Source organism: Zeus faber (genome assembly GCF_960531495.2).
Source record: "Zeus faber genome assembly, chromosome: 12".
Taxonomy (NCBI): domain Eukaryota; kingdom Metazoa; phylum Chordata; class Actinopteri; order Zeiformes; family Zeidae; genus Zeus; species Zeus faber.
The window spans coordinates 4,730,662-4,752,601 of NC_137196.1; the positions used below are offsets into that span (position 1 = coordinate 4,730,662).

Below are 21,940 nucleotides of genomic sequence, written 5' to 3' on the forward strand. Positions count from 1 at the left end.
TAAAAGCAACACCGTAATCTGTGTTACTGTTGTGCGCATTTCTTAAAGATACAGCTATCTATTTAAACAGACTGCCTAAATGGCATGTAGGTTACACTGACATCAGAACAAGGACTCTCTGGCAGACCCCTTAGGACACTGGATGGAAAGGCAAAGGCATAAACACAGAAAGTACATATACACCTACAGAAGGACGGGCTTACAGAATACAATCCATGTCTGTCGGAGGTGCAGATAGACGTGTAGGTCGGTCTGCAACCCAACCTCTACGATGGCAACATCGGAGCCTGGTATCTCTCGGAGCTGAGACAGCTCTACCGAGCAGTACCACATTCCTGGAGCGGGACAGAGATGAAGATAGTTAGTTTGAGACAAATCAGCAAAGACAGTTAGTAGTTAGCCGATCAGCCACAACATTAAAACCACTGACAAGTGAAGTAAATAACATTGCTCATCTCGTTCCAATGGCACCTGTCAAGGGGTGGGATATATTAGGCAGCAAGTGAACAGTCAGTTCTTGAAGTTGATGTGTTGGAAGCAGGATACATTGGCAAGCGTAAGGATCTGAGCAATTCTGACAAAGGCCAAATTGTGATGGCTGGATGACTCGGTCACAGCATCTCCAAAACGGCAGTCCTTGTGGGGTGTTCCTGGTATGCAGTGGTTAGTACCGGACAAAAGTGGTCCAAGGAAGGACAACAGTGAACCGGCGACAGAGTCATGGGTGCCAATGGGCTCATTGATGCGTGTGGGGAGCGATGTCTATCCCATGTGGTCCAATCCCACAGAAGAGCTACTGTAGCACAAATTGCTGAAAAGTTAATGCTGCTATAATAGAAAGGTCTCAGAACACACAGTGCATTGCAGCTTGCTGTGTATGGGGCTGCGTAGCCGCAAACCGGTCAGAGTGCTCATGCTGACCTCTGTCCACCACAGAAAGCACCTACAATGGGCATGAGCATGAGAACTGGACCATTGGAAGAAGGTGGCCTGGTCTGATGAATCACGTTCTCTTCTACATCATGTGGATGGCCGAGATAAGGGTCCAATCTGATCGAGCATCTGTAGGATGTGCTGGAACAACAAACCTGATCTATGAAAGCCCCACCTCACAACTTACAGGACATAAAGGACCTGCTGCTAACGTCTTGCCACCAGATGCCACAGGACAACTTCAGATGTCTTGTGGAGTCCAAGCCTTGGCGGGTCAGAGCTGTTTTGGCAGCACCTGGGAGAACTACACAATATATGTGTATATAATTTAGCGGAAATACTCACCATATGCTAGCAACAGCATGATGGTGAAGATGGTGACCCAAATCAGTAGCCCTGCTGTGAACCTTAGGAGTAGGATGAAGATCAAGCTAACTGCTAAAGAAATCAGCAGACCTCTGTTAAGCCAAATACACACACACACACACACACACACACACACACACACACACACACACACACACACACACACACACACACACACACACACACACACACACACACACACACACACACACACACACACACACACACACACACACACGTCATTGAAAAAGTCCATCCAATCCAACTAATGCAGATTTAAGATCCACAAAGTAAATTGTCTTCAAAATGTCCCAACAGTATCCACAGCATGAAAATAGTCTACCTTAAACCTTAAACACATAGAGCATTACATGCATACATTACATATTGACATTAACTCAGATTTTAAGCATCGTCAACTCATCTGTGCAGGCGCTAAACACTAATTGAAAATAAAACAAAGCACAAAAATACTGACACAAATTAAATGATAAAGGAATCACCTCATAGATTTTCACACTAACATAGGAACAATTTTATCATTCATCAGGAATGTGTTGCTTGACTTGTATTGATTTTCATCAAAAGAGTTTTGGAGAAGATACTTTCTTCATCCTTTTATTATACATTTGTCATTCATGGACCGACCAAAGATAAGTAATCATGTCAGTTTAGCCAAGACAGGTATCAGAAAAATAAATATGAGGGGTAATTTAAACTTTATTGCATCTCATTTTTTCCCCAGTAATCACAGGCAGCTCTGTAACTCAATAGTCTTTTGACATTTCGAGGATTTCACTGCCTTGCTCAGGGGCAATTTCGATAGCAGTCAATTGATTCATTCCTACTATCCAGAATTGTGACTCTTTACTTTATAACTCATGTTGACGCATCCGAAAAACAACTTAATCAACATCAAAAGACAGACAATATTTTGTATTGTACTTATATCAACAAATCCCATTCCTGAAGTTATTGATGAAAATGGTGGATTCCCTAATCAGTTACTTACAGTGTAGAGGGAGGTAGAGTAGAGGGAGGAGGACTAGAGTAGAGGTAAAGTAAAGTGGAAGTAAAGTAGAGGTAGAATAGAGAGAGATGAAGGTGAGGCAGAGAAGAGATACAGTAGAGCCATGCTTACGCACATGCACGCGTCATAGGCGTTTTCATCAGGATGCGGTAAAATTATTATTATTATTGCTTATGTTTGGCCGTCTTGGACGTCTTTTCACCATAAAGGTAGAGTAGAGGTATGGTAGAGGTAGCTACATTAGAGAGAGAGAGAGAGAGTGTGTGTGTGTGTGTGTGTGGTTACATGAGTATCCACGCCCATGATTTAGCATAATCCTCAACTATCTTCATCCCCACTTCCTTGGTGTCTGCAAGCCCCGTTATGCCACTGCCAAAAAAGGAAATGGAAAATCATTCAGCAAGACAGACAGCACACGCATATGAAATACAGACATTGTGGACAGTTAGGCCCGAGCTTTTTAATCCTGAACGGAAGTGTCACAGTTTGAAACATTTCAATGGTTTTTACACTTAAATAAACCCTTAATGAGCAGTAGGACCTTGTTGAGCTGTTCGGGAGGTCGAGACATGAATTTACAAGAAAATTGTACCTCAGTCGATCCAAGCAGTTTATTTGAACTCAGCCAGAAACAAACATATGAATAACCTATACATCAGGGGTCTTCAACCGTTTTCAGCTCAAGGAGCCCATGGTGGATAGAGAAACAGAGCAGGGTCCCCCTAGATTTTTTTAAATAACATTACAATTAAAATGCAACACGACATTTTTGTGTTGAATTTTAAGCCTGGCCTATAATAACATATTTATAATGCCTTATTAACCAATTATTTCATGACGTGTGACTGGTCTGTGTGGAAAAAAAACACAGTGAATGCCACCTTTTTCATGTTTTCACAAATAGAATAAATATTTCACAAATTTGAAATAGCTTTTGCTATAACATGCTGTTTAGGCTTTTAATTATAATCGAGTCCAGGTTTAACTACTATAAAGTACAGTCGTTTTTTTTGTCTAGACCTGGTCTTAAATGGAAATGTGTGTAGAAAAAAATAAAATTTTCACAAATCTCAAATAGGGTTTTACATGCTGTTTAATATCAGTACAATAATAAAAAACATTAACCATGCGTTTTTATTGAAGTTCAGCCATGCACCAGTTATGTCTGTCAGAGACGTAGTATGTTACTGAATATTCCAAGGTTTTTGAACGTTACTAAAAAAATCTGGTTTTTGAAAGCACCGTAATGTCAGAAGCTGCTAATCGGCTCACTTTCAGCTGATTACTGAAATAAAATATCACTGCTGTTCTAGTGTTAATGGTTGGGGTTTACTCAAGATTATTTTCTTGTCTAAAATACATTTTTGAAATGTACTCATAATGTGATCCATGAACATATAAAATGAACACAAATAAACATATAACATCCGATAATACATCTGTCAGTGTAACTTGAACTGTAGCCTGCATGCCTAATAGTCCTGTCAGGTGCATTGCACAACAGTGAGCCGTAAAGTTTTTAATAAGCACTTAAAAATAGACATCTTCTTTCATGCTTTACAGCCACTGCTGCCTAGTAATCAGCATGATTCAGTTGATGGATAAGTTCAGATAAGTGAGGTATGGATGGAAAAAAAAAAATCTACTTTTCACGGAGGGGTGGAGGACACACGCGTATGTGAGATACGTACTGTATATACATAGTTCATAAGGAAAAAATAATAATTAAAAAAATAATTTATTCAAGCAAATAAGATTCCTTCAGACAAGAAAATCTTGATAGAAATTATAGATGAAAATAATGATCCTTATAAAATAATGTATTCTTAAAATAAGGGAAGATGTCTACAAATGTATTTTAGACAGCATCGGAAGTCTGGGGAATTCGCTTTTTAAAATGAAATAAAATAAAATAAAATATAATACATTTAACAAGAAAAAGCTCACTTAGCAGCATCGCGGAGTTCGGTGACACTACGTGCTGTGTCCAGCGCGTCTTTAAACCTTGTCCTATTGGCCACCGTCAGTGTTCCGTTCAGAGTGATGAAGTCTGGCAGACACCTCTGGAGGACTGAAATAGATAAGATGGACAGGAGGGTATAGTTGTAGCAGAATCAATTGTTCCCAACTTTGTCTCCCAAATTGGAAAACCAAAAGTTAAAGTTTGGCATATGTAACTTGAGCACTGCATGCCTACATGGTCTGCTCGGTACGATCATGGAGGGACAGTCTTCATCTCGTAGTACCTGAGATACCGGCTGGAGAGAGACACAAGAAACACACAAGAGGATTGGAACACACACGTTTCAAGGAATCATTAAAGGATAGCTTCACCATATTAAACAGCAGCAGCTGCAGCAGAATGGTAAGTTTCTCACGAGTAAAGCACTCTTGGTTGTGCTGGGAAGACCTGAATTGAAAATAGCCAAGCTACGTTTTGAAAATGTGAAAAAAATTAATAAAAGGATATCTGTAGCGACATGGCATTGGTTTATAGATAGATTTGTTATTCACCTTTGCTGGTTACAGTGGCGAGCCAAGTCAAGTGAAGTGTTTTAGTTTTCAACTGAGTTGCTTTGCTGGAGATGACGGAACTCTTTGAAAACCTAGTCTTAATCTTCGGGGAAAACACTACTGCTCCTCTTAACACTGTACTTAGGGGCTTCAAATAATAGATGCAGAACAGAGATAGAGGTTGAATTGGGGTCACCACAATACCTTGTTGGGGTTATTGAAGCCAGGCTTGCAGAATTGTCTGTAATATTCCCAGTAGCTCCCACTGAGTTTGTGCTGCAGCTGCATGTCTGTGTAGGTGGCAAACCTGTCCGGGCACTTGGACACACACATCTGGACGGGGCACAGAGACCAAAAGATCAGAATTATATTAAATAAGTGTATTTTGTTATTTCTTATATTTGTTGTAAATCATGTGGAATTAAATGAATGCACGGAGAAGTTAGACATTTGCTCAAAACAGAACAATACATTCCTTTAGGATCATTAATGTCATGATCCTTCTCCTGCCGCGTTCCTGTCTGTCTCTAGGGCTCTCTGTCTCCCTCTAGCTCCCCCTGTCTCCCACTAGGTCTCTCTGTCCCTCTCTGGCTCCCCCTGTCTGTCACTAGGGCTCTCTGTCTCCCACTAGGTCTCTCTGTCCCCCTCTAGTTCCCCCTGTCTGTGTTTCATGTCACCTCAGTTCCCAGTCACTACACAAGTTCAAGTTCAAGAGATTATTTGCCACATACATACACATAAGGTCGTACATATATGCAGTGAAATGTCATGACACCCAGTGATTACGCACAAGCTTTATAAGCTCGAAAAATACACACCTGTCCCCAGTCTATTACCACACCACCTGTCTCCACTTCCCTCGCCACTCGAATTTGTACTTAACATGGTGCTCTTCACTCTGTCGGTGTGTGCTTGTTGCCTGTGTTTTCTGGGGCCTTGTGCCCAATGCCACGTCCCAGCCACGTCCCAGCCACGTCCCAGCCACGTCCCAGCCACGTCCCTGCCTGTTCCCCTGTGTTTACCCTGGACTCTCAACTCCTGATTCCCTGCCGGCTCCCGGTCGTAAGTCTCCTCCTCCTCTTCCCCGTCACAGTCCTGTTCCCCTGGACCCTGATTCCCTGCCTCTTCCTGGACCCCGAGCCCCTGCCGGTTTCCCTGGACCATCATTCCCTTGTTTTGACACCTGCCTGTTCTTCAATAAACCCCTGTCATATCCCCATCATGCGTCTGCAATTGGGTTCTCATCCTGACCATCCCATATTTGACAATTAAATAATTATAAAAAAATGTACAAAATACGTTTATACGTAGCTGGTTTCTTTCAAAAATACTTGAATTAAAGGAACACTCCAAGTTAGATGGAAATTCACATTTTGTCCATCTTACCCAGATTTACACAAGGTAAATACCAATTTCATTCTTACGTGCCCAGTACTAAGCACATGCACTTGCATGTGAGGTGTCTGGGAATGAGTAGTGTCTCAAGACAGTGCCCATTGTATAAAATAATAATTATTAACAGACGATGCCAGGGGTCTCAAGAGAGAGACAGAGCCCATTTTCAGGGGTCCTGGTGATAAAGGAGGTGAAAACGTGAACGGTGACCTATGCAGGGGAATCAGATGGTCAACATTGTCTCTGGCTTAGCACAAAAACACCTGCCTGAGTGTCATTCGACAGAGAATCCATCCGGCTTGGTTCTCTCCTGGGCATCCTAGGCAAGTCCAGTCTGATGTTGTTCTTTTGTAATAAATCTATTATTTTACTCAAGTCAGCGTCAGCGGTCTCTCCTTCATCAACACATCAAATTCATCAAGAAACTACTAAGTGGCGTCACGAACTAGGATCTGCTGGGCCTCACCTGCCGATGCTGCCTGCTCCAGCAAAATACCACTCGCAGGGTGAGTGTTACCTCACAAAATTGAGCTGTGTGTGGTTCTTGAAGCGGTAGCGTTTTGAGGCTGCACTGACAAGAGCGAGTTGTGGAGATGGAGATGATGTGCTGATGTGTGATTTGAGTTTCTGTCTAAATTGGGGTTTATTAAGTTGTAAAAGACGTAAATATGGGGAATAAGAGAATAATGAACGAAGAAAGAGAAAATTTAGTTGAAATAGAGAATAGAGACGAGAGAAATAAAAGATGAAGTTAAAAGTAAAAGATAAAGGCTTAAAAGATGTGGAAAAAGTAGAAATAAAAAGTAATTGTAGAATGGCAGAACTAGTAGCCACAAGTTATTTAAATAACCATGCAAGATTAATGGATACAGGGCCCGTAACTCTTTAAAAGTAAGACGTGTACATTAAATGCTGCGTGAAAGTTGGCTGAATGAAAATATTATATAGTCAAATCTAGGTAGGAAAAACAGAGGAAATAACCCTGGCCAGGGGTATTGACTCAAAATAAAATTATATGAATGAAGATGAAAAAGGATGAAAAGTGAAAAAGAGATAAAAGTTAAAAGCCTAGAGTAAGATGAAAAGGATGAAAAGTGAAAAAGAGATAAAAGTTAAAAGTCTAAAGTAAGATGAAAAGTGAAAAAGAGATTAAAGTTAAAAGCCTAAAGTAAGATGAAAAAGATGAAAAGTGAAGTAAAAAGAGTTACAAGTTAAAGGCTTAAAGGATGAAAAATAAAGTTTGAGAAAAAATGGGGAAAAGCAGGGCTAAACCAGCCTAAGAGAATGAATGCATGCTGAAAGAATCTGATTAAAAGGATAATTTGTTAAAAGTTTGGCCAAGGTGAAATGTAAAAGTCTGGTTGAAGTGAAAATCTTGATGAAATTAGAAAAGTATACATAAGTCGACGTTAAAGTATAAAGTCAAGCGCTGTTGAAGTTTTTGGAGAATTTGATGTACTGCTGGTCAGATATGTCTTTTTCCTGTTGGGGTGTGTGTGTGCCGGCTAAAGAGATGTGAAGAGATTTGTGTATTGTTCGTGTATATGTGTAAATGATATATAGAATATGTGGGTTATTAAATAGGTATACATATGTGGTGAGCAGTTAAATAATATATAAAAGAAACATTTCTTGCCCCTTCAGTGATAAATATATATGAGCCTGTTTATGGACTTTGTAAAGCTGATAATAAAGATTATGAGCCTTTCTTAAAGGACATTTGATAAATATATATGAGCCTTTTTCTTTCAAGGACGTTTGATAAATATATATGAGCCTTTTTCTTTCAAGGACATTTAATACATTTGATAAAGGATATGAACCTTCACAGGACTTTATATATTTGATAAACAAAATGAACCTTCTTGAGAGAAGCACTAGAATCACCAGAAACAGTCTGCCTACACATGCATGTACACATTCAGAAAAGAAAAGAGAATCTCCTGATCTGAATTATGGGTAGGATTTGTGGATTGTTGGTTAGTGTGTGAGTTTTTTCTCTTTGTGCTTGGAGTGTGTCACAGTGCTTGTTGTGAGTTCTGTTGGCTAAAGGAGCAGATAGTCTTGGTGAAATAGAAGGAACAGTGAGATTTTTGATGCAAGAGAAGAGGTTTTGTGTTTCGGCTGCTGAGTGAAGGGAACCAGCTTTGATTTATGACTGTGTGGCCTAGGGGAGCTGAAACAGGATGTTCGTTCGCTGACGACCAGTGCAAACTGGAAGGTGTGACTACATTTAAGAGGTGGAGCAAGGGGTGGTGCTTAGTCGACTCCCCCTGACAAGAGGGTGTTGAAAAGAAGCTCCCTTCTCTCTCTCTCCTTTCTTAGTATGATAGAAGGAAATAAATAAATAAAAAGAGAAATCAAATTAAATAGGAATATAGAATAAAAATAATGAATTAGAGGTGATATTAGATTGACTAATATACTCTTTAGATTTAAATGCATCGTATGAATAAAAGTAAAACATTGCTTTATTTCAAATGCGCGAGGAATAAAAAGCTAATAAAGAATAATGTATGCATCATTGAATTGCATTATAGTATGTATAAGAATTTAGAGTGGTCTTAAGACACTGAACTCTTGTGTTGTTCTTTTTGTTTTTTCTTTCTTCCTGTCTTTTACTTTGCTGAGTGAGAGCTGGGGAAAGACAGAGAAGATGGAATGTGTCTGAATTGGATCATCCAAGGGGCAGATGACAAGACATCTGGCAGTTCTTCGCAGACACCGGGAGCTTGCGGATGACAGCGCATAAGAATTCTGAATTCCTTGAATAGGGCTAGTACGATTTATCCACAAACTCTTTCAACAGACCTCACCTGCATTTCCTATATGCCTATACATTTAGTTATAACGTACATGATTGCTTGTTCTCAAATATAGGATTACAGTATTTATTTTTCTTATATAGCGTTTGCAATTGGTTAGTAAGAAACTTGGCAACGGACTGACTAATCAAGGCATTCGCCTAATTAATGGAGTATTATTGATTTGATTGATCACATGCAGAAAACTGATTTGATCTAGATACGGTTGAGTGCTGTGAATAATGGTTTCATTATCTGAGTATGGTTTACCTTGATTGAGGCTGTTTTGAGGGTGAACATTGATGGACATTTAAGATAAATGAGTATGATCAGATGTATCAGATCATGAACAAGTGACGTTGCTTTCATAAGTGGGAAGCTATTGGTCTCCTTTGGGGTTGGTAAATTCAGTTGTTTTTGGTTGAGTGTGATTACACGGTGCTTTATAAATGATTTTTAAATAAATCAATTAGAGTTACAATAAAAGAAATGGATACAAGAATTACAAAAGTAATCCCTCCTATTAATGTAGTGCGAAAGAATAATCCCCTTATTAAAAATATTGCAAAAATATCAGGAAAATGGAGCAAATGGTGGCCTGACATTGAACAACCATGGCCAGCTGAAGGAACTCTTAACCCGGATGTGATTAAACAATGCAGGTGCTTGTGTCCACATATAAAGTTAATCAAAAGAAAGGAAAAAGAGGAAAGAGACGCACGGAGAAAAGACAAACAGAACTTGGCATTCTACAGCTGTTCGTAAAGGAGGGACAGACATGGTTTGAAGCTGCAAAAGAAAAAAGAGAACAAAGTAGACAAGAAATGAAAAGGAAGCAGAAAAATTGATGGAGAACATTACCGCACCCTTCTCACATACAGCATCTGTAAAAAAGCCCCGGCCTTATGAGAAGGAGGTGAAGTTCACTGATGTTTATCCTCAGCTCCCAGTGATGACAACGGAGGGCAACTATCTCTTCAAAAATGAGGATGAGCAAATAATAGAGATGGGCAAGGCTACAACAACCATAAAGATGTATCCAAGCTCCAACAGTACCAAGAGAAGGAACCGTTTGGGAAGCAGACAACAAGTCAGAAGCCTGGAAATAGGAGAACAGAGTGTGAGTGACTCGGACGAAGCTATTGGAGGATATGACCCCGCAGTCAGACGGATGTGGGCTAAAGCGGAGGAAGGAACAAGACCAGGAGACTCTCAGAAAACTCAGCCAAATACAGTTGGTGGATAAGAAGAATGAGGAGAAGGCCAAATAGAAGGTTTATAGATGAGCAGAACAGAAGGAATTGTCGGTAGATAATGCACTGCGGCGCCCCTAAGGGGAGCAGCCGAAAGGAGAGGATTCTTGGTGGTTGAATGAAGAAGTAGAGGAGCAGCTATGAAGATAAACACTGATGATTATCTTGATAAAGAACGTGACATTGAGAGAAGTGTGCCACAGATGACTTTAATGGTGGCTGAAGGAGTTGAGCAGAAGCATGTGGAGAAATCATGAAGGACTGATGGTAGCAACCCGAGACCTACTAGGTCTGATGATTCAGGAAGCACATGGGTTAGCCCATGTTGCAAGGGGGGAGGTAAGAATAAAAATCACGAAATGTGATTTTGAGTATGATTTTTGGGCACTGTACTTGCTTGAGAAAATTGAGATGTCATAGGCAGATGTACAATCGGTCTTAAAAACAATGTTCGGAGGGGTGTGAAGAGTTCACCCGGTCACATTCCAACTCCGACAGGTCCCATGCGTGAGTTGGTTGTGGATTTTGTTGACATGATAAGACCAGTAGGAGGTAAAAGATACATGTTAGTGGACGTGGATAGATTTTCACGATGGACTGAGGCATGTCGAACCAAGCGTAAAGATGCTCAGTCAGTTGCCAAGCCAAGTTCTTGTGTCGTGAGGTCATAAGCAGGTGGGGACTTCCAGATCGCATATCTTCAGATAATGGGAAAGAGTTTGTGGATAAAACAGTAAAATGAATTCAGCAAAAATTGGGAAATAAACAATGTCTAGGAGCTGTTTATCATCTGCAAAGCCAAGGTGATTGTGAAAAATTGAATGGTGTGCTGAAAAATTGCATTGTTAAAATCTGTCAGTATACAGGTCTGAATTGGCATTAGAGGTGTGTAGTTAGGCGCTAACACTAGTAGAGAAATATCTATTCTGAATATCTGATTCCGTCATAGACTCAAGTCTATTTTTAATCAAGAAAATGCTTGGACAAAGGGGGGAAAAGGAAAATGTTTATCATATATTGGAATAATTTTCAAGTGTAATGCAAAAGTGAAATTATTATACTGTATTTGATGTGTGTGCACGATACTGGCTGGTGAATTTTTCATCCAGGACCAGTATGAGGTTGGCTGTGTCCAGAGATCCTAACAGCCTAATGGACTTGAACACGCAAACATGGACATTCAAGAATGGAGGATGAAAATGGACGACGGACCCTGAATGAGGACATCATAATCAGGAGTGTCGAGTGAAATAGCATTGAAGATTGATGGTGTTAAAAAGCAACAGTTCTTTACATACATAGGTGTTATGCAGGTTTTTATAATATTGGAGTTTGTTTATTACAATGCAACTTGTATTATTGATGACAAGTCTGTACTCTACAGTAGATATTTTTAGCAAGACATGTTACTTTAATTTAGTATTGTTTTCTTTGAAGTTTTCTGTAACAGGGTGAAATTGATATATTAAGACCTCAGGTGTTTTGTTTTTTTGCGGGGTTTTGAGGGACATTGATAATAGGCAGGGACAGGTGCATTGGAGGGTCCGATGGGTTGACCAGCCTGACTTTGGACAACATTTTTGATTTATTTCTGAGGTTCTGAATGTATGCATTTACATGTAACATCCTGTACAGTTGTCTAAACCCTTCTTCTTTGTGGTTAATTGATTTGGAGTGCAATAGGTGGTTGCCTGGGGCAGAGGAACCGTGAGAGAATTTTCCTGTCTTGATTGTTGTTGAAAGAACTAAGAAAGGAAATTTTACAAATTTATTGTATTGCTACAACTAAGCATGTTCAAAAGGGTAGATTATAATCAGTCTGTTTGTTAGTAGGTGATTTCTATTTAGCCAATTAACGTTGTAACTTCAATGACTCTTCTCTCTGTCGAGACTTTATGTAGTCTCGAAGGGGGGAAATATGAGGTGTCTGGGAATGAGTAGCGTCCCAAGACAGTGCCCATTGTATAAAATAATAATTATTAACAGACGATGCCAGGGGTCTCAAGAGAGAGACAGAGCCGATTGTCAGGGGTCCTGGTGATAAGGGAGGTGAAAACGTGAACGGTGACCTATGCAGGGGAATCAGATGGTCAACATTGTATCTGGCTTAGCACAAAAACACCTGCCTGAGTGTCATTCGACAGAGAATCCATCCGGCTTGGTTCTCTCCTGGGCATCCTAGGCAAGTCCAGTCTGATGCTGTTCTTTTGTAATAAATCTATTATTTTACTCAAGTCAGCGTCAGTGGTCTCTCCTTCTTCGTCAACACATCAAATTCATCGAGAAACTACACATGTTAACTGTGTTGGCTCAATGCAAGGCTACAGAGGGAAACAATTAGCCAAGCTCAGGTCAGATCAGGGAGATTCTGTGCTAATTAAGCGATACATTTTGAGTACAAAAAAATAATAAATTGGTATCCAATTAGTATTGACCTTCTTGTCAGGGTAAGAGATTTAAAAATGCCCCTTAAACTTGAGTATCTGGAGTATAGCTTTAAGGACCTTGTATGGCCCCTGCTTTTATGTGGCATAGCCGGATTTAATGGACATATGTATACAAAAAAAACAAGCATGTGAGGAGCATGAATAACCATCAGCTTGAAACACAATTTGGGTTGGAGAGCGGAAAGGTAAACAGGTTACGTCTTTTCTTACCTGAGTGGTAGGACACTGGAGGTTGATCAACACAGCTGGGTTGGCACATTTCATGATGTTGAAATAGAACAGGGTCGGCTTCTTCCTGTGAAATGGCATGTTTTGGAGAAAGCGTTTGAATTGTTTGTGGTTGACCAAAGTGGGAATTTTCAATCTATGCTTTGAGTCCAGGCTTAATAAGATGGCATACAGTAATACATTCACCATTATACTTTACTGACAAAACATTATTTCTGACAGACAACTCTTAAATTTAATTTGTAATTATCTTTATTTTGCATCTTTGAGTTTGGTAGCAGAAAACAGTACAGAAAAAATAGGTATGCTTAATGATCTAGAAATATAGGTGTGATGAACTCAAACCCCACCATTAGATAGATGAGAAGAGCCTGCACAGCAAAGCAGGTGGGTCAAGAGGGATTGGCTGCTTGAATAAGGCCCATAAAGACGTGGAAGCATGTGGCGCGGTTGAGTTGTCTGACAGAACAAGCTCTGCAAGCTACAGTGAGCCTCATTTGTCCATAATCTTCACTGTTTTACACATGTTTTAGTGTTTAGCAAAATACATTTTAAATTACTCCTTAGGCATGTAGTAAAGGGGAATCACCAACAGGTGGCAATAAAATTGTAAAAAATAAAAAACCCTCCCATCTCATTCTTAATACTTCTTGCCCTCGCCCTCAAAATAAAAACATTTGAGGATGCAATACATATACAAATACATGCACACACACACAGGCCCTCATCAGGTTGATATGATCGGCATGGATACAGCCTGCCAGGCATCCAACACTTTGACAGTGAGAAAGTTGCCACTCTGACCACCCGAGGGGTGAAAATGTTCCTGGCCATCAATGTTCTGGACAAATCAACAGATAAGAGAAGCTATCAGGAGCAACACAAACAGAAATAAATGTGTCACTCAACTCTTCCCTGCCCCTCTTTTGTACCAGGGCAGGGTTTTATAGTCAATACAGGAGCCCTCAATCTATTAGATCAGTCCAATCTGTTGACTGTTTTAAACAGTGCCTCAAAGCTAATTTTTATAGGTTAGCCTTTTTTCTATTATAAAGCTTTATCTTTGTTTTATGTCAATTTCAACCCCTTTTACATTGGCATTAAAATGTGATCTGTATCTAGATATGTTATCTGGATAGTGACATCCCATCACATGCCTTTGCATTTACACCAAGTATTAATAACCGTTAATATTGTAATTTTAATTCTGCCCGCGTTTGGATCAGATCTCAGTATAATTACAAGTACAATTAATCGACAATCAATTAATTTCAAATAAGAATTTAATCTATTACGATTTTTCTAATCGATAAGAACTGAACAACCTGCGGTCTTGTTATTGTATCAACGGGAGTCTTTGTGGGGCACAGAGCATTACGAGAAGAAAAAAAACCCAGCCAGGAAGTAGTAGAACTCACTGGAACAACAGGAGGAAGTGGAGAAAAAAATGCCCAGTGGAGCAGGAAGTATTAGTAAAAGCGGATGGAGGCTTCCGGAAGAATGACAAACAGCAAACAGGGCTGCACGTAGAAAACAGGTGCTTCTCGACGCCGAGGAGGAATCTATATGTTTATTGTTCCTCAACAACTGATGCTGCGTTCAGAAGGAACACGGTAGATGGGAACGGGATAACGGCACTTTTCAACGGCACGGGGGGAGGAAAAAAAACCTGTGGCGAGGGAGAGGTACGACGGCAAAATAAAACAAGCAATATGTTGCGATGCTAATGACTCCAATAAAATATAATAAACTCAATTATTTTGTGTCTGTTTATATATAAGAGTTTTAGTAATGTTTTAAATACTTTTATTAGCCTCTCGCTGTCCATATCGGCACCAGACTTGATATGCTACCCAACATCCGACTCATTCTGTCGCAGAGTTTTTAAAATATTTAACTTGTGCAAAGACCAGTTGTAAATATTCGTGTATGCATGAACCAGCACAGCGAGTCTTGCCTCGAACTTCTCTATTTTGAAATTAAATGTAATTAAATGAGGAGAAACACTCCTCACGCCCCTTGTGCCCCTGGTGCCAAGTCAAAAGATCTTGGAGGTACGCAACATCCCACAGGCCACCCCCTGGTGATGTCATTAGCATTTATGTTATCAATTTATCGACGATTGTTTGTTAAGTTTAACAACTATCGATTAAAGAAAATTACTTTAAATTAGCCTCCATAGTTTATGCTATTACAAAATTTGCAGTCAACAAAATGTTTCTATTTTTATCTATTTGTATTTATTTTATTATCAAAAGTGGACACTTCTGCTGCATTCTGAATTCACTGAATTCACACATTTTTTAGTGGTGGTACATTTTTAAGTTGACTTCTGCGTGGAATAACTGAACAAATCAATGTATCCACACAGCAGTTTCATGGACTCTTACATAATTAAGGATGAGTTTTGTATGTACAAAATGTCTGAATCTACCAACCAAAAGTCGGGTTAAAATCTCACCGCCAGCGCTGTCGCTCAATCCCAGTGCCCCCCGCACCCTATCTTGGTCAGGAGACCAAAACTCCATCCGTTCAGTTTCCCACCCGGACTCCTCCTGTCACTGAGCTCTCCACCTCAGGGGGATCTTTAAGCCCTTCTCTTCTTCCCCGATCTGAGTGTGTGTTTTACTCTGAGCCAAGCCATACCTGCTTCCCTCCCTATGTTTGTTCGTCTTATGAAAATAACTGTGGGACTCTGCTGATGTTACCTTTTCTTGCTGGAGACTTTGACAGTTGAGGCGATTTCACTACTCCTGACTAATGGACATACATTAAAAAAAGTGTTGCTTTGGATAAATAACTTACATGTTTGAAGTCCCCTTCTGGCCGCAGAATTCCCCATAGCTGTTGGTGGGATGAAGCACCTTCCTCGGGTCCCCGTGCAACCAGGCTGAAAGTGGGAAAAGAGACAGACAGATAGATAGAGACGGAGAGATAGATGTGTCAGAATTGAAACCTAGAGAACACCAGACAGGCTGAATTCTCCTCTTGCTGAGGTGTCCTTGAGCAAGACACTTCACCCTTAAGAGCTCCCGACGAGCTGGTTGTCTCATCGTAAGGCTGACAAGGCCGTCAGTGTGTGAATGGGTGAATGTGAGGCATGTAAAGTGCTTTGATTGGCCTTGGTGGCTAGAAAAGCGCTATATAAATGCAGTCCATTTAAAGTGATATGAACCTTTTGTCTGAACATTTGACTGTATGCGTTCCCCACTTTAAGATATACAGTAAGCCCATACGATGATGCTCACTTGTATCACAAAACTATGGAAGTCAATGGAGCTTGTATAAACAAATATGGAGGGACGTGGCGATTCGGGATATTTCTCATTGGATAGATAATTACAACATTTGGCTGCCTGCTACCGCGTCATAAGGTGAGGGTGATGACTGAGCTGAACCCAAGCAGCTTTTTGTTTGCCGGTCATGTTTTAGTTCGAGGTTTCAGTGAATTAAAAGTTTACATCTTCAATTTATCAAAGAAGTCCAATTTTGATATTTATGTACTTATTTTGCCTCTCCTGTGAATTTGAGAGCCTCGACAAGTGCCTCCCCATGCTGCACAGCGTCAAAAGGGGCTTTACCATTGTTTTTTCTTTTTAAATATAAACAATTTATTAATTGAATATACAGAAAAAGTGCTTTATTCCAATATATATCATTATCGAGATATGAAATTACATATATCGGGATGGAACATTTTGGCCATATCGCACCCTTGACCATAGAAACCTATAGCAACCGACAAACTTCCAGAGCCCGATAGTGTTGTTTGCTTTGAGTGGTTGGAATGCCCTCTAGTGGACAAAAAATGCATAACAACTATATGCGTGCTGATAGTGTGGGTACAAGGCCATTAGCAAAAAGGACAAAAAGTACTACATTTTAGCAGTAAAAAGGTTAAAATATTTGAGTATTAAAAATAATATAGCATACACATTTAAATGGGATTATTGAAAAATATCTAGAGCCCTAGAGTGGAAATGTATGGAGTTATATCGAGATAAGGAAGCTATGCAGTCAGATGTTCTACAAAACTTACAGATCACTTTAAGGTGATTTTCAGCCTTAAAACAATACAACCATCAGCAACGGAGAGAGGGTGGAATGTTGAGGTAGCAAATGTGTGTGTGTGTGTGTGTGTGTGTGTGTGTGTGTGTGTGTGTGTATTATCATGACATCTATTCAATAAACCATGCTGGAAATTTCAGCTGACGTTCACATGAAATTGCACAGTAATGTTAAGTATATGAGACCAAAACTCAAGTGTTTCAAATAAAGCCAACGCTTCAGGTGTCACATCATACAATTTAGTTATTTTCATTGTCATGTGTTGTGATGCGATGACATCATAATTTCATGACAATCCAACACCTGTAATGTATTAGTGTTTCTGTCTGTACGGCAAGAGAGTTCCTTCTATGAATAAATGCGTAGATCAGTGGTCATTTGTATCAAATACAGCCTTATGCCTCTAGGAGACAGGATATTTTTCTTTTCCAGTTGTGGTTCAAGATTTTGTCTCTCCAGTGATCATTTAATCATCATTTAGCTGAAGCGACCTCTTACAAGACGTGTGGTCAGGAGCATGTTCTGTTTACAAAGAAAGGCAAATTAATAGTTTTTTTTGCGTTGTATTTGCTTATTATTTCCATATTTACGCTGTTTCACTAGATAGGCTTCAGAAAAAGTGGGTGAATAAATCATCCCCAGCATTGAGTGTGTAAAACCTGCTTACACTGTTTTAAACCTGTAGGTTCAGGGTTGTTGTTTTTTAATGCAGTGGAATGGGTGATGTCACCACCACCAGCAGAAAGACAAAGGGGTAAGGGGAGGAAAGGAAGGGGAGGAAAGGAAGGGAAGGCTAAGACAGAAGATTAGAGGAGAGGAAGGAGAGGAGAGGAGAGGAGAGGAGGGGGAGATGAGGAAAGAGGAGAAGAAAGGAGTAGTTCAATTGGTGAGTGGTAGTAATAGGGGTGTGTGTGTGTGTGTGTGTGTGTGTGTGTGTGTGTGTGTGTGAGCTCGCCCATGTACATTTCCTAATGGGGGTGATGTCATTGGGAATGATGTCATGGTATTGGTGGTCGAGCTCAGAGTCTTTGTCTGAACTGTGTGCTTGGAATGTGTCTTTGCGTAACTCATTCAATTCAATCACACTGTCGTCAAATTAAAGATGTCGTTATTTCCTTGACGCAGGATTTCTGTGGTCTAACTTAGTGACGATGATGAAGGAGGATGAAAATATTGGAAGCAAAATAGTTTTTATTATTGTGATATTGATTATCGTGTTGTATTCTCTGTGATTATTGTGATAATGAATGATTCCGTATCACCCTGTCCAAAGTGTGTGTCCCTGTTAGTGAATGTCTTCAATTTAATTTAAATATGCAATCATAAAGTGTGTGTGTGCTTGTGTGTGTGTGTGTGTGTGTGTGTGTGTGTGTGTGTGTGTGGGTGATGTGATTTCTTTACTCTTAACAGTATGGTCTTCTACAGCTGCCACACACACACACACATACACACCCACATTATTAATGCATGCCCTGAACTGTTCATTCAGCACTAGACCAGCCATGTCAGACTACTATATTGCTGCACCGAGAGAGTGAGATCATACTACAGTTAGAGAACACACACACGTTGGTGAAATCATACTGGTAAATTAGTTTCTCGGAAATGCGATTTGTAGAGCTATGATCTCATATGCAGTTTCACCATAATGCGCTCATTTCAGTTCCATCAAAAAAGAACGGGGTAATGGAGTTACCTAATTTTTAAAACATCAATAGAGACATTTAAATATTTTTTAAAAAAAAACTGAATACCGCTGTAATGGCTCTGACTGGTTGGGCACTTTACCTTTCTTGGGCTGAATAATGCAATTAACTCCATTTAAATGTTTTACTGGCAAACATCCGTTTTGGTGCACCAAATATGGATAAATAACTGAATAACTAACTTCCTGCATGAAAATGTATGCCAGTGGTCACAGATTCTCTCTTTCAAAACAAATACATCTCTGTTAGACGGTGATGTGGCATGTCAATATTTTCAAATAATACTGTATGTTGAGGTGTTGTCTTTACTTCGATCCGCGATTCTGTACATACAATATGCGTTTGGTATAAAATGGACATTCACCGATTATTTTAAGGGTGCAGAAATCGGTGTGTGTGTGTGTGTGTGTGTGAGTGTGTGTCTTCGTGAGTAACACTGCCACTCTGGGGGTTAAGCTCTCACATCAAATGCTTTTTTATTCCGTTTCTTCTTCGCAGGACTGGGACGCCGTGGCGCACGTCCTTCGGAAGACCCAGGCAGTATTAAAGAACTTTTTTGGGTACAAAGAGATTTTCCAACTGTCCCCACTCGTGTGAGCCCTGCCATCAAAACGGTTCCCCTTTGTTTCCGGTATGCTATCTTTTCATCTCTCTCACAATCTAATCTTTCTCTCTATGGACTTTTGCTGGTGCCAGCTTGCCTTCCTTCTCCATCTTCTCTTCCCTGTTGTTTGGAGAAGTATGATGAGCCTTGGTTCATCCATTCTCTCCCTCTCTCTCTCTGCCTCTCTCTGTCCCTCATCTCACTCTATCTTTTAGTTCCCCCTTCCCTCTGAGCTACACTCGCCCTCCCCTCCCCTCACCCCAATTCCGGCCCAATCGATGAGATCAGAGGCAGAAAAACCTGCTAGGGATTGCACGTGGGAGGAACCGGTTGGAACTGTTGTTAGAAATTGAAGCACAGTTTACAAGAGGAATGAACAAATAGTGTGGATGAGTTTCACACCAAAAACATTTGTACAGTGCTCAGTCTTGCAGCGAAAACAAGGGAAAAGCATCTGGAAGTCAGTGGCTTCAATTGAGTTCAGCCTCAAGTGGAGGCTGAAGCAAAATAAGTGGTTGACGTGTTTATCTGCTGTTTTCCAACTGCAAAACAAAACAACAGTTCCTGTCAATGGTAAAATGGAGGAGAAGCTTATTCTCTTAAAGAGGTAGAGTAGAGGGAGAGCAGAGGTAGAGGGAAGTAGAGTACAGGGAGGTAGAATAGGGAAAGATTAGAGGGAGTTAAAATAGTAGTAGACTAGAGTAAAGGTGGAGTAGAGAGAGGTATAGTGGAAGGAGTAAAGGTAAGTAGAGCAGAGGTAGAGGAGGTCAAGTAGAGGTAGAGTAGAGGGAGGTAGGGTAGGGAAGAGTAGAGGAAAATAGAGAAGAGGCAGAGTAGAGGGATATAGAGTAGAGGAGGTCAAGTAGAGGTCGAGTAGAGGGAGGTAGAGTCGAGGGTGATAGAGTAGAGGGAGGTAGAGTAGAGGTACAGCAGAGGTAGAGTAGAGGGAAGTACAGTAGAGTATAGGGAGAGTAGAGGGAGCTAGAGTGGGGGTAGAGGGAGGGAGGTTTAATAGAGATAGAGACTTGAGAGTGGAAGTAGAGTGATAAAGTAGTGGTAGTAAAGGGAGGTCAAGTAGAGGTAGAGTAACGGTACAGTAGATCACACAGTCTTGCTTGTATCATTTCATTCTTGCTCCAGATGAATTCAGTGAAATTCAAGCACTTTTCCAACACCTTTGACGTGCACAATCAAACTTTAGTACAAACAGGTTGCCTAGAAATTGGGTTGACAAGTGTTTTGTCATTTGTCCTTGTCAGTGCTTACTTGCATCATTGCACTGTTTCTTTATTATTATTATTATTATTATTATTATTATTATTATTATTATTATCAAACATTGAGGACTTTGTATGAACCCCAATCATTAACAATTCACTCACTGCCAATTTAGGAAATGTCTTGATAGATGATGGAAAATGAATATGGATAATGTCTTGTCCATATTTTGCTTGAAATTATTTACTGCAAACATTTTCTGTGCACTCATTTTGCAAATATTAGATCATCATTTTATTTTTAATTTATTCAATAAATGTGCATCTTTACACTGAATATATTAGCAAAGTAATACTTTAAACAATGATATATATATATATATATATATATATATACCGACAAATTTATGATTGATGAAATTATGAAATCCATACATTTCTCAACATTCTACACTGTTGCATGTACGTTTTGCATGTACGCATGTCCTGACTGTCACTAGATCTATATATCTATCTATGTTATGCTGCAAAAACATGGAACACAGTAGATGGGAGACGTTGAACGGCACTTTCTGATCGACACGGGGGAGCAAGGGGGAGGTACCATGGCAAAACGTGACAACATGTTGCTATGACGACGTACAAAGCCTCTAATTAAATATATTAAACTTAAATTATTTTGTGTCTGTTATTATATATAATAATTTCAGTAATGCATGTAGCAATGAAAATACAGCTTACTATAATTATTTTATTGCAAACTTAAATTAATGTTAAATTCCTTCCAACACCTATTGTGATTCACAGTTGGTTAACTTAACACAAGCCGGCTATAAAGCATCATATTCATCCACAATCAGGTTTGACAATGGATTCTTTTGCATTTTGGATACATTTATGGATATAGTTATGTGGCTTCAAGGGAGAGAGCGCTATCTATAGAGAGATCTGTCAACTGAGTGATCAATGGCTGATCACCTGGTTTCCACTGGCAATGGAAGCCCTTCTTTTATAATTAATAATTCATATTTAATTACATCATAATATTAGTAATAACCTGGAGCCGCTGGACCGGCGCCCCACGAGACCACCATGTCGAAATCCTCTATCTGCTTCCACACTAGAAGGACCAAAAAGCCATGCAATTATAATAAATATAAAAACTTTTATATCAATCTCTGTTTTATTTTAGGACATTTAAGTGCGATATTCCAGAGAAAACAGCATCTACCGGGTCCGACTCCAAAACTCCAGGTCTCCGGCAGTCGCAGCAGACATGCGCAATAGAGTCGGCTCCTTGCCTAGGTAACATCCCGCTGTAATGCCGTCGCGGAGAACCGCAAAAAGTTTAATGTTTTAACTCTACAATGGTACC

General features: G+C 39.9%; 1 protein-coding gene across 1 annotated transcript in view; it reads right to left on the minus strand.

The window, feature by feature from the left end:
- The window catches only part of LOC307237541 (choline transporter-like protein 5-A), a gene marked incomplete at its 5' end in the record, with an annotated part of 127,842 nt that overhangs the window by 28,837 nt on the left and 77,065 nt on the right, over positions 1-21,940 (minus strand). The window contains 8 exons of the mRNA XM_080010275.1: positions 204-335; positions 1,279-1,391; positions 2,615-2,698; positions 4,277-4,400; positions 4,527-4,587; positions 5,048-5,176; positions 12,953-13,037; positions 15,776-15,860. Coding sequence (XP_079866401.1) covers positions 204-335; positions 1,279-1,391; positions 2,615-2,698; positions 4,277-4,400; positions 4,527-4,587; positions 5,048-5,176; positions 12,953-13,037; positions 15,776-15,860 — 813 coding nt within the window. The remainder of the gene's footprint in view (positions 1-203; positions 336-1,278; positions 1,392-2,614; positions 2,699-4,276; positions 4,401-4,526; positions 4,588-5,047; positions 5,177-12,952; positions 13,038-15,775; positions 15,861-21,940) is intronic.